Source organism: Rousettus aegyptiacus, unplaced genomic scaffold (assembly GCF_014176215.1).
Source record: "Rousettus aegyptiacus isolate mRouAeg1 unplaced genomic scaffold, mRouAeg1.p scaffold_m13_p_3, whole genome shotgun sequence".
Classification (NCBI taxonomy): domain Eukaryota; kingdom Metazoa; phylum Chordata; class Mammalia; order Chiroptera; family Pteropodidae; genus Rousettus; species Rousettus aegyptiacus.
In genome coordinates, this window is record NW_023416306.1 from 99,843,947 (window position 1) to 99,857,579 (window position 13,633).

Genomic DNA, 13,633 nt, shown 5'->3' on the forward strand with positions numbered 1-13,633 from the left:
GAGGTCAGTTGTAGTTCAAACATATTAAATGGAAAATGCCAAAAATACACATAAGTTTTACATTGCCATGCCATTCTTAGTAGTAGTATGATGAAGTTGAGTACCGTCTCTCTCTATCCCACCCAGGACAGGAATCATCCCTTGTCCAGTGTATCCATGCTTTAAACACTACCTGCCCCTTAGTCACTTATATCCATCTTGGTTATCAGATCCACTGTCACAGTATGAACAATGTTTGTGTTCCAGTAACCCTTATTTTACTTAAGAATGACTCCAAAGTGCAAGAGTGTGATGCTGGCAATTTGCATATGCCAGAGAGAAGCCATAAAATGCATTTCCTTTAAGTGAAAAGGTGAAAGTTCTCCACAGGAAAGAAAAAATATATTTATGCTGAGGTCGCTAAGATCAACACTAAGAACATATTTTCTGTCTATGAAATTGTGAAGAAGGGAAAAGAAAGTTGTACTAGTTTGCCGAGAGAGAAGGAGGAAGAGCTAGAACACATTCACATAACTTTTATTATATTGTTATAATTGTTCTATATCAGTTGTTAATCCTTTACTGTACCTAATTTATAAATAAAACTTTATCATATGTATGTATTATAGGATAAAACAGAGTGGTATATACAGGGTTTGGTAATATTTGTAGTTTCATACATCCACTGGGTGTCTTGGAATGTTTCCCTTGTGGATAAGGGGGAAGCTTCTGTAAAGAGTTTTATGCCAGGAAGTGACCTATAAATGTAGAGTTCAAAAAATTACTGGCTGTTGCAAGGACATGGAGGGGAGAGTGGAGAGAGGAATACCAGTATAATGTTGTATTGTAAAGTTGTAATGGAGCAGGTCCAGTAGACAAGGTGAGAGGCGATGCCAAGATTAGTGTGGTGGTAAAGCAGTTGGTAGCAGAGCAGTTGGAGAGAAGTGGATTTGAGACATATTTGGAAATAGAGTAGAATAGACACAATCTTTTGATAAATGGATTGAGGGGGTAAAGTAATGGATGAGTGACTCTGATTTTGTTAGGTTTTTTTAACAGCTTTATTGAGATATGATTCACATGTAATAAAATTTACCCTTTAAAAGTATACAGTGTAGTAGCTTTTACTGTATTCGCAGGATTGTGCAACTATTAACACCATCTAATTCAGAACATTTTCATCACCTTTTGACACAAGCAGTTGCATCTGTGATGGTAACTTTTATTGAAATGGAGGCAGAAAAGGGGTGAGAAGATAAAAGATGATGAGTTTGGTTTTTAGGCATGTTAAGAATTGATGCTATCAAGTAAGTAATATCAATATAAAGATATGAGAATGGACAGTATAACACCAAGAGAGTGTGTTTTGTAGGGTAAGATGAAAAGGAACTCTGCCATTAGGAGAGTGGCTAGAACAAGAGAGCCAACAAAGGAACTAAGAGAAAACTGGCTTTGAGGTTGGAGGAAGTACAGCAGAGTTTGGAATTATGGGAACGTACCCAAAGAAGAAACCATTTTGAGAAAGAAGCAATCTGCACTAATTAGATCACAATGAGGATAGAAAAGTTCTTTTTTATAAGTGACAAATCCGTCACCTAGATTTTGGCCAGACAGAGGTTTGATGTTAGGGCTAAAACCAGAGAGTGAAGGGAACTCTGGGTAACCTTTCAGGGCACACACTTTGGAGGAAAAGCAATGTGATGAGAAGAGCAAAGAAAGAAATCGAAGAAATAATTTTATTAAGTTTGGTAGAATAGAGTTCATCATTTGGGGTGATTTTAGCAAGGGTGGTTTTGGTGTGGTGTTGGTATAAGAAACCATATTAGAGTGATTTAGAGAGTAAATGGGAGGTAAAAAAGCTTATTTACTCTGTTTTCTACTGTTTAGTGTAAGGATAATGAAGATTTTTTGTTTAGGTTGAGAGATACTGGAGCTTATTTGTTTGCTTGTCGATCCCAAGGAGAAAGAGGAAGATTTGTTTAGTAGAGAAATAATAAACACGAAAGCAAGTTAGTGAGTTGAATGGAATCCAAAATATACCTCGTAGAATTAGTCTTCGATAGGAAGGACAATTCCTTAAATCTGGAAGCGTGGAGAAAATGGTGTTAGACACCAACAGATTTATAGCTTTGGAGGCAGGAAGATGGGGAGAGCTTCCTTTTTCAATGCTATATTTTCTTAGTGTAATATGAGAGAGAATCATTTATGAGGAAGGGTAATTGGCAACTGTGAGGATTGGTGGAGATGTTGGGAAATATCTGGAGATTTTAAGAAATATCCATGGAAAGTGGGAGTTTACTAGAGAAACAAATTTGTAGAACAAATGATGCACAACATTATTAGCCATCATGTCCATCAGATGAATAGATAAATAAAATGTAGTATGTCCATACAATGAATATTATTTGACAATTAAAAGAAATTAAGTGCTGATACATGGGTGAACTTTAGAAATACTGTGCTAAGTGAAAGAAGGCAGTCACAAATAGCCATTTGTATAAAATGTCCAGATTAGGCAGATTTGTAGAAACAACATAGATTAGTGATTGTCCAGGGCTGCAGAAAGGCGGGGTTGAAGAATTGGGGGAGGAATAGCTAATGAGTGATGAAAGTGTCCTAAAATTGGTGTGGCAATGATAGCACAACTCTGAAATACTGAAAAACATTGACTTGTACAGTTTAAATTGGTGAGTTACATGGTATGGGAATTTAAGCTCAATAAAGCTTGTTTTTAAAAAAGTATATGTTTCTTCCAGAAAATGTAAAAATGCAGGAATGTATTGGGGGAGGGATTAAAAATAACCTGTAACTTCACAACTTAAAAGAGATGGTCATTGCATACACTTTGGTCTTTTTATAACTGGTATATGTAGTCTTATACTTAATTATATGATAATTTATCTTTATATACCAGAGTATTTCTTTTAAACTTCTAGTAGCTAATTTTTGTTTGTTTGTTATTTTTTTCCAGAGCCAAACGTTCTAGCTGGCACTTTAGTTGCTCATACAGATGCTGTCTGGGGACTTGCTTATAGTGGCATAAAAAACCAATTACTGTCTTGTTCAGCAGATGGCACTGTTAGATTATGGAATCCACAAGAAAAATTGCCATGTATTTGCACTTACAATGGAGACAAAGGTCAGTAAGTTTTGCCTCTTAAAAAAAAGGGGAGGAGGTGGGTGGGAATTGTTTTTTGGAAGCCAAAACGTACAGAACAATCATTTACTATTTCTTTGCTGTTTCAAGAGATATATTGAAAGAATTTTATAAAGCTTACGATAATTTTACTTTGTCATTTTTTTATACATAAAAAAAGCTGCTTTGCAAGTTTGTCCTGTTGCTTAGTGCTTTCTTACTTTTTTCAGGACATGTCCTACTTAAAAAAATAAAACTATATGTTTGTAACAGTGGAGTAGACGAATGAGGCTACTCAGACATGCGACCCTCTGTCTGCTCCAGGTGGCTGCCCACTGAGACTGAAGGGATCACAAAGTGTATCTTCTTAATTTTGTTGGGTCTCAAACATTCTTGTAGGAGCATAATAGTTGCGTAGTCTAGCCATAGTTACTGAAACAGCACCCTTAACTGAGAAGTACAAACTGAGTTACCTGCATGATTTAAAATCTTTTCCTGTCAAAGAAGCTTTTAACCAATTTACCTTGCAATGACGTTTATTTGCATACATGTATTTATGTACTCGTGTTGGTCTTATGTTCCAAGTCAGTTTGTAAAATTAGTTTTAAAAATCAGACCTTTTATTTTTATTAAAAAGTATATTTGTTTTAAAACATTTTAGATGAATAGTATATATGCTTAATTTTATTGGGTCTTTTAGATAGATACCTTAGTGATTCTACTACTTTTTTTAGTTACCCAAGCTTTTGAGGTAAAAATGCATTTACATATTGATTTCTAGCTTCACCCAGGTAATTAACTGCTTGACTCCAGATTTCATTTAGTTGTGCATTGATCTTGCCAATTGAATTTATTATGTTAAAAAGAGAAATTGTTGCTCAGGCCACTATAGGATAGTACTGAATCAGTGGATTCCAGACTCCAAGCTTCATTTTCACAGATCTGAAAATTCAACTTGTATTAGCTACTTGATAAGGCTTATCGGTCTCAGACAAGTGAATAGTCTCTCAAGACAGTGATGTGAGATTGCTAATTTATTATCTAATAATGTAATTGGCAGTGAACCAAAAAACTCATCCAGGATTTTTCACCCCTCTTAGAAGAAAATGCATAGAATAAATAACTTTTACTTTTACACATCTACTTTCACTTTAAGAGCTCACTAGCTGTATATTTTTTGTAATATTAAATAGAATGTTATAAACACTTTTTAAATAATTGAGGGAGTGTTACCTGTTATAGCTCACCATCCTAACACAATTGTTTTCTTTTTCATCATTAATATTATTTCAAGAATAAGAAAAGCAGAGGTTTCTGAATTGTAGTTACACTGTATCTTTTTTGGGCTCCTTTCAGGGCATGGAATACCTACATCGGTTGACTTTATAGGCTGTGATCCAGCACATATGGTGTCCTCTTTCAACACTGGTAATACAGTAATTTATGATTTAGAAACATCACAGTCATTGGTAATGTTGTCATCACAAATAGATTCTGGTAAGTTTTCCCGTTTTTGTTTTTTGGTTTTTTTTTGAAACCTTGAAAAAGGTTATTTATTACACAGTAGATAGTAATCTTTTATTTTCATATTTTGACTATTTGAATTTAGGATGGAAGAAGTTTCTATGTGTTATAGTTGTATCTATTTACATTATTTTTGATATTTAAATTATGTTTAAAAGCTTGGGTGGATACATGGGGACAGAGGAGTGAGTAGAGTAATGTAAAGGTGAAAGCAAGGGAAATAATTTTAAATTTTTAATGGAAGTACATATGAAAGTAGAGAAAATAATATAATGAACCCAATGAACTCATCTAGCTTCAATAATTATGTATAAATAGCCAGTGTTATAAGTCTAGGATGTAGTATGTGTTTTACAATTAATTTAAATAGGAATCCAAATAAGGCCCGTGCAGTGCGATTGGCTGTAGGCCTTTCAGTCTCTCTTCATCTGTAGATTCCACCTCCATTTCTTTTATTTCCCTTGCATTTTTCTATTTAAGAAATTGGGTAGTTTTGCCTTTCGTGTATCCCGCAGACTGCATTTTGCCAATTGGATCCTTGGGGTATCATTTAATGTGCTCCTCTGTTCATTTTACTTCCTGTAAATTGGTTATAGCTCTAGAGGCTTATTCAAATTCAGGTTTAATGTTTTTGACTGTCTTCACTTTAAAGTTTTTATATGTTTTTGGCTAGACTACTAATAGTAATTTGTGAACTTTTATCAGAAGTAAATATTGTCTGGTTGGTTGTTTATCTTTTTCTTATGTTTTCAGTCTTGATCATTATCTGGGTCCATTAATTCATTAACTATTGAAAAATAGTTTTCTGATTCTATCATTACTTCTCCATTTATTTGCTAGAATACTTCTATTAAAAGGACCACCCCATATCAATAACTTGGTTACCCTGGAGTTAGAGATTATAAAGGAAAAGCAAGATAAATTGTTGATTCCCCACTCCCCTTTACTTACCAGTTTTCAAAATAATAATGTGGTGGTTCCCTAGCATCCTTCAAAGGTGCCTAGTGTCTTTTGGGTGTTGTTTATTTTTATTATTATTATAATCTTTCTTGAAAATAAATATGTTTGATGTGATTGAATCCATTGCAAGTATTATTGTTATTGCTATTCAGATTGTTTAATCTTTGGCCAATGGGAGTTTATTCAAGTTGGCTCTAGAATTTAATGACCCTGTCATCATTGATAGTTTTCTTACTTTCTGATTTGACAAGATGTTCTGGGTTCATCTTGTTTATTTTGTGCCCCATATCTGAAATCAGCCATTTCTCTAAGGAGCCATGGTTTCTTTTAGTGGAAAGTGACATTTAGAGACTACAGTCTGGGTGTTAGGTGATTGGGTTGGTGCTCTTGAGTGGTCATTGGTTTAGGCCTTTTCGGTGGACAAAGCTACAAACACATTTTTTTAAAAAGGAAAACACTGATAAATTCATACAGATACTTCAATTCAAATTCAGATTTATCTCATTGATTTTGTGTGTTTACCTTATTTTAACCATACCAAAATTCCTGGTTCTCAGCAAGAGCATCATAATTTATTTATCTCACAGTACACATATAGTCATCTCAGAATAATAATACCAAAACCACCACCAGTAGTGTGATTCCTGATAATATTTTCTACTTAAGGTGTATTCTACTAGGGATGGGCAGCCGAATTACTGTGCTTTAAAGTCACTGGAAATAGGTCATTTATTTGTGCTTTACCAATTAATTGGATATATAGTTAAATTCATTTGTTTAATTTGAGTTTTGATTTTTCATGATTACTTTTAAAAATCATTTTATAATTATGTAAAACATTTAAATGGTTCCATGATCAAGTCTCTCAAACCAAATTACACTCGAAGTACCTTCTCCAGTGTCTTTTTCAGCCCTAGTTCCTTTCTCCCTCTTAAACATAGATAATTATGCATGCGCGTTCACACACGCATGCATACATGGGGTTTTCTTGGTAATGTGTTTAAGAGTTTATGTATACGTGTGGAATGATTGTTTTACGTAAAGTCTAGTAATGTTGATAACGTTTTCCCATTTGTTTTGATTCTTCTCTGTTCTCCCTCATCTCTAGTCAAAAATTAGCTTAGTAGTAAAGAAAAGATCTCATTCCTAAGAACATTAGTTTTAGTTCTTTGTGTGTTTTTTGTCAGTGTGGGTAGGATGGTGATTGTACCCTGCAAACATCTAATTATCCTTATGAATTTTCATTAAATGCTTATAATTCTTTTATGAGCTGGTTATTAAAAGTAATAATTACTGTAAGTATTTTAAAAATTCTAAACCACTGATAAATCTGCTTTAAAATACTTATAATTTTTTCTAAACGTGAGCCTAGTACTGTCCACATAATAGGACATGATAGCTTAAACATTTATTTTTTAAGAAATTATCTCTCTCTTACAGCCCTAGTTTTAGTTCTCAGGTTTCTTGTTTTATACAAATGCTTTGATTTTTATTTTTTGGTAAGAATAAAAAAGTCATCCTGCTTCTAATTGAAGGTTTAAATTTTAGTACATTCTCTTCCTTTTTTTTTTTTAGATTTACAATCCAGTAATCATATTAACAGAGTAGTAAGTCACCCCACACTTCCTGTTACAATAACTGCTCATGAAGATAGACACATCAAATTTTTTGACAATAAAACGGGTAAGTAGATTGTCTTATTTTCTTTTCAGTCATATTAATCTATAAATTTGAGGCAATCAAAAATGCTGTTCTTTTATATAAAATACTGACTCTTCAGCTTTAAAATTGCCAAATTCAACCATTTTAACTCAGATTTTTGCTTTAATTAATGTAGCACAGTTCCAAGATATGTTGCGTTTTATTCTTAAGACTGTGTGTGTGCGTGTGTGTGTGTGTGTGTATTATAATTATGTAAAATTATACCTTGCCTACCTGTTATGATTTCTTCATGTCATAGTATTTAAATAAATATACTTTGATTTGAAATTTTTTCCTTTATATTCTATTGTGAATTAGTATAGCAGAAGAGGTGTCTTTCTGGTATTTGACATTTTAGATGTTTTAAAATCATTTCTCAGTAGATGAAATGATGATATAGTGGAAATTGGTTTATTTTTATCTTTCCTATATTTATTGCTGTCAGGAAACTTACCAGTTGTATATAGAAGTCAACTCAAATCTTAATTTGGCCATAGGGTTGTTTCTTTAAGGACCCCTATTTCATCTGTCATTACCTAGATACTACATAAAATATTGTTTTCTTTCCTTTAGGAAATGTCCAACAGCTAGAGAGGCTTCTTTGAGCAGAAGCTTAAAGAGAGTCTTGAAGGATTTCCAAATAAGAAACCTAAATGTTAATTGCAACATTATTGCAGGGAACAAATTATCAAGCAAACAGCAAATCAGAACTACAGATTTCTCTTTGTAGGTTATATAGGGCATAGTCATAATTTTTAATCTTTAGAGTCTTATGAAAATCTCTTTGTTCAGATAACACTTTCATGGACAGATTCCTTTTAACTCAGAACAGTTTAGAATGGATTTTGCATAGGAAAGACGATTTATATTCGTCTAACACCTTATCAGTTTAACACCTTATCAAATCAATGCTTTGAAAATTCTTATGAAGCCTGAAGATCTTCATCTCTGCTGCAAGAGTAGAAAGATAATTTCCTTTATTTCTAAAAAGAGTCCTTTTAATTATCGAAGATTTACATTTGTATGAGAAGGTTCAGGAACTTTAGTAGTTGTATTAAAAACAAAAATTGAGTCAGAACTTTTACTAACAGAAATCAAGAAAAAGTGGTAATGAAATTTTACTTAGTAACAAAGAGTCTTTGTCTTTCAAATTATTTATAAATTCTACCAATTTATTCTGTTACCTAGTCTAGTACCTCATCTTTAGTATGAAGATAATTGAAGCAGTAAGCTCTTAAACAATAGAAAAATTCTTTCTAAACTCCTCACTCACTCACTTATACACACACACATTGAGTTAAACTGGAAATTGTGTTCTTATGTATTGTTTTCAAAGACATTCTTCTTTAAAAATTGGTAATTTATTTAAATGTCATAAACTAGAATATCTCCATAACTGTTATTTGCTGGTTAGCTAAATTGTTCATAGAATATCATTCTGTCAAATAAATTAGTAAATTTGTTATTCAAAACATCATGGAAATCAATACTATGAATGGGTTCAATAAATATTTAGATATTAATATTTAGGTAACAAATGTATTAGCATTTTGTATTCTTCAGTGGCTACTATCATGTATAAGATGTGGTTTCTGCTTTCTGGGGACTTAACTGTTGTCTGGGGAAAATAGGAGGTGTATTTGTGTGTATGTGTGTGCATGCACTCATGCAAAGATCAAGTAACATGAGCCCTGCTAAATAAAGGAGTCTTTACAGAAAGAGGCCTTGAAAGAATGGTAAGATATATATTTTTTAAGTGAAGAGGGTAGTAGGAAATTTCAGATAAGGGCATGTTTTGATCAGAGGCATAGTGGTAGGAACTTGACTGACACAGAAGTTTTATTTATAGACAAAGCCAAAGAGGTGAGAAGGGAAACCAAATCTATTGAGAAACACTTTTCGGAGCCAGGCTAAGAATAATAAATTTTGTTCATAGTATGTGCTTTGTTTTAAGACATTAAATTTAGGACACACAGGATCATTCTCAGGAGAAAATTCAGAATTAAGAGTTACTGTTACAGATTTGACATTTTTAGTGAAGCTAATTAATGATACTTGTTACTTAACCCCTAGTGTTTTGAGATTATTGTCCTGGAGCACAACCATTTCATACTCTGGGTGGTGGTGGTGGTGGTGGTGGTGGTGGTGGTGGTGGTGGTGGTGGTGGTGGTGGTGGTGGTGGTTGTGGTGGTTGTGTTTTGTTTGTTTGTTTGTTTTTAATAGGAATACTGAGAGGAATGGATTCTAGAACTGATAGATGAATTATATTGGAGTAAGCAGTTAAAGATAGCATGTTGAATGATTTTTCTGTTAATCAGACAAATGTGGTTTGAAATGATGAGAAACTTTAATTTTGTCCTCAACCAGTAAGTGGTTAGTATTGTCAGAAATTGATAGGACTTTTTATGTTTTTTGGAGGAAGTTTTTGCACTCTTTATTATGTTGTGCTTTTATATGCAGGTTAACAGCTGTGGCCCCCATGGCAAATAACAAAAGTACATCTATTTCTGTTCCAGTGCAGAGTGTCATCAGGGACCAAAAACCAAAATGATTGCAACTAGAATTCTGTAGAAAGCTTTAGTCTCTCATTAGGAGCAGCCCAACCATTTGAGTTGCTGCATGAAAGGGGAGGATATTTTTTAAAGTATCAGTATTTGCTATTTTAGTTCCTTCTGGATTAATCGCGTTGTTGTTGCTTTCTATCCATCAAAAGCACATATTGTCCATGCAGAGGCTGATGCCTTTGCCCCAAAGTATTTAAGTTTACAGGTTTTATATTTCAGCTTGCTCTTGAATCCCTTTTTGCTTGCCAAATCTAAGATAGCATCTTCCTATTTTCATTTTAACTCGAGTTTACATGATCTTAAGCCCCTGATGCAACCCTATAGTCATTAAGTTTTCCACTATCAAATACTGTTAAGTTCATACAGGTGTCTTTTTAAAAAAGTAACTAGGAATGTTCTGCAGTAAAATTTAAATTCTCTTTAAAAGTGGACAAATTTTGTAAACATTATTCTACATGACAGAAGACAGACACACAGAGCCACAATTTTTATGGCTTTATTTGTATGAAACATCCAGAAGAGGCAGCCCATAGAGACAAAAAGCAGATTAGTGGTTATCAGGGATTTGGGGGAGGGGAAAAGTGAAGAGTGACTACTTAATGGGTGTGGAGTTCCTTTTTGCAGTGATGTAAATGTTTTGAACTAGATGATGGTGATGGTTGCACATCATTGTGAATGTTCTGAAAGCCACTGAATTGTGCCCTCAAATGGTTAAAACAGTAACTTTTATGTTAGGTATATTTTACCACAATTTTAAAAAAAATGTGCTATAGTGATTATCTCTTTTATATTGATGCTGTTTTATAGTGTCTGATCTCTCAAGTTAGTAACTATTTGAAGACTTAATCTTCTCTCTTATGTTTTATTTAGGTAAAATGATCCATTCTATGGTAGCTCATTTGGATGCTGTTACAAGTCTAGCAGTAGATCCTAATGGAATATATTTGATGTCTGGAAGTAAGTCTGAAGTGAACTTCCTGTACTGCCCACAAACTTTATAAAAGAATTGATACTCGTAACACTTTGTTTGTTCTTTTACAGGCCATGACTGTTCTATTAGATTGTGGAATTTGGACAGCAAGACATGTGTGCAAGAAATAACAGCACATAGGAAGAAATTAGATGAATCAATTTATGACGTTGCTTTCCATCCATCCAAAGCATATATTGCCAGTGCAGGGGCCGATGCCCTTGCCAAAGTATTTGTGTGAATCAAAGAAAACTCACATCATAACTACAGATTTTCTTGGACAGGAAGAGGGTCTGCATCACTGCCATCAAAAAAGGTTACTGATATGACACTACATGTGATCTGCCTGGTGAAGGTTATTTAGGGCAGGCATAAATTGGTGAAAATCACATCTTAATGTCAGGCTCATTAATTTAATTGTAATTACTGTATTTCGTGGGACAAAAAAAGGACTCCAGTATTTGTGGCCTGTACTGGATATGAACTGAGCATATTTCTGTTTTCTAGGTATCTTTAAGCCAATGTGGAGTCTGATCTTACAAAAGGACTTTTATTTTGGACTCTGTGTGCTGCCTTAGGGTTAGGAATGTGGTGCTCTTGTTGGGGGGAAGTGAGCTCCAAGAGTAGTTTTTTTCATCTCTTAGTGATGTTCTGTTTATCAGTTGAATGCCACAGATTCCCTTTTAAATTTATTTTGCTTTAAAAAGAAAAAAGGAAAATTTAACTTAAAATATTTTAGCATTAGTTGCACAAAATGTTTGGATAAAATTCTAGTTTTTATAAGTCTTTTTATATATTTAGCCTGTCACAACAGTGCTCAAGATTGTATTGAAGTTTTTCTGCATTACACAGCCCTCAAACATAGAGATCTCACTGACCCGCTGCTGTGTGACCACTCTTTCCTTCTTTTGCCTAATACAGCTCAACTAAGTCCTCCATAAGATGCTAAATCACCTTCATCATCACATAATTGTCTTCATAAACCAAGGATTATTAAAATGAAATGGTGGGGTTTAGTACTCCAAATGAACTCTTAAAAAAATTTAAAAACCCTAATCTTGGCATTCTATCACTATGTGATATTTTGTACATCTTACTGTATTTACAAGTTTATTTATCAAGGATTATCCATCTTGCTAATAGCCTATTATTTATTTCACTTTTTGTTGGTCTTTATATCCTTTTATTAATGTGCTAAAGGAACCTGTATATCTATTTTGGAACTCTTTGGATAGTCTAAAATAGACTAAAAATGGAATATTTTATAGTTTAAGTTACATACTGAGGTGATTCCCCCCAGATACATATCTTGATTTACCGTAATTCCAAACAAAACTATCTTGTTTAAAAATATTTGGAGTAAATTTTTATTTGCATTACAAATAGGATACAAAAATTACTGAATCAGGATACAGAAATTTGCTGTGTTTGGACTAGTTATCCCTGTTTTATTTTTTCAGATGTGCTTAATTTTATGGTGTAACTAAAGATTTTGTTTGTGTAATGCATGATTAAGACAATAAAATATTTTTTCTAGTCTTCCAAAAAACTTTTCTGATCAGTTTGCGAGTTTTGATGAGTTTTGTAAGGTTTTTGTTTTACAAACTATGAATCAGCAAATTTTTAAGATTGTACCACATAGCAAACATACAGCTGTTGCAAAATAATGTATATAAAATGCATATAATAAATATTAAATTGTGTACCTGTATGTTACTGTTGGCTACATTATTTTGTGTTGAATAATTAAGTGCAATACTTTACTCTCCATCATTAAACTAGGAAATGGAGATGATTCCTCAGTGAGTCCTTCATTTTTATGCTTTTCTTTTCAACTTTGTACTGCTCATTGATATTCTAATAAGATTAGAACAATTAACACTATTAAGAATGCCTTTCTAAGTATTTCATCCTATTTGGGGATAAAAAAAAAATCTGTTGAAATAAGATAATTCAAAATAACAAAAAAACCCAGAGATGCAGTTTTAGGTCATTTCTTTAAACATCCTGTCTTTTAAATCTGAATTTCAGTAGTGTTGTCATTCTTATTTAGCCATATGTGTTTCCACAAAAAAGTTCAGAGAATACACTGCGTTGTCATTAATTAAAAGTTGTCTCTAAAAATAATGTTAAGAATTAATAACTCGAAACTTTTCCTTCGCAAAGGTAAAACCTTTTTTCTTTGAAGGAAATTGCAAATGGAATTAGACGGTAATATAAGAAAAATTGTGGTAAAATTCTATTTAAATGCCTACTGCAAAAAAATTACATTGTATATTGAGAAATTTTGTCATCTTGCATAAAAATCCAAGTAACAGTTTTAGTCAGTGCTGGTGAAACACTAAGATTTTTCAGAAATTTTCTTAAAATGGTTTTTTGGATTTCTGAAGATTCAACTTAATGAACAAATTCAAAGGGCACTTTTTTCTTTTTATTTATTTATTTATTTTTAGTAATTTAAGGACAAGCTTTTCCAAAGCTACTAGTATTTCTGGCAGTTGTTCTAAACCAATGCATTACTGTTTAACTGAAATGTGATTATCATCATTGCAATGCATAAACATTCACCTCTTTGGAATGTATTAAAACAAATGAATAAAAATTAGTATATATGTTTATTTTTCTCATCTATTTTGTATTTTTCTTTACAATATTAAACATTTGGAAAAAAAACTGAAAGGATACAAAAATAATGTCATTTTCATTTTATTTGCTTCCATTTGTGACTTATGGGAAATTATGTAGATTTATTTGACAATTAAATGGTACTTCATAAAGTTTAATTATATTTTTTATATC

General features: G+C 32.7%; 1 protein-coding gene across 5 annotated transcripts in view; it reads left to right on the forward strand.

The window, feature by feature from the left end:
• The window catches only part of STRN3 (striatin 3), a 76,185-nt gene extending 62,735 nt beyond the window's left edge, over positions 1-13,450 (forward strand). For all 5 annotated transcript variants that reach the window (XM_016123606.2, XM_036238608.1, XM_016123604.2 and 2 more), the window contains 5 exons: positions 2,951-3,118; positions 4,472-4,612; positions 7,175-7,282; positions 10,735-10,821; positions 10,906-13,450. In XM_016123606.2, the coding sequence (XP_015979092.1) occupies positions 2,951-3,118; positions 4,472-4,612; positions 7,175-7,282; positions 10,735-10,821; positions 10,906-11,075 (674 nt within the window). In that variant the 3' untranslated portion in view covers positions 11,076-13,450. The remainder of the gene's footprint in view (positions 1-2,950; positions 3,119-4,471; positions 4,613-7,174; positions 7,283-10,734; positions 10,822-10,905) is intronic.
• The last annotated feature ends 183 nt before the right edge of the window (positions 13,451-13,633 follow it).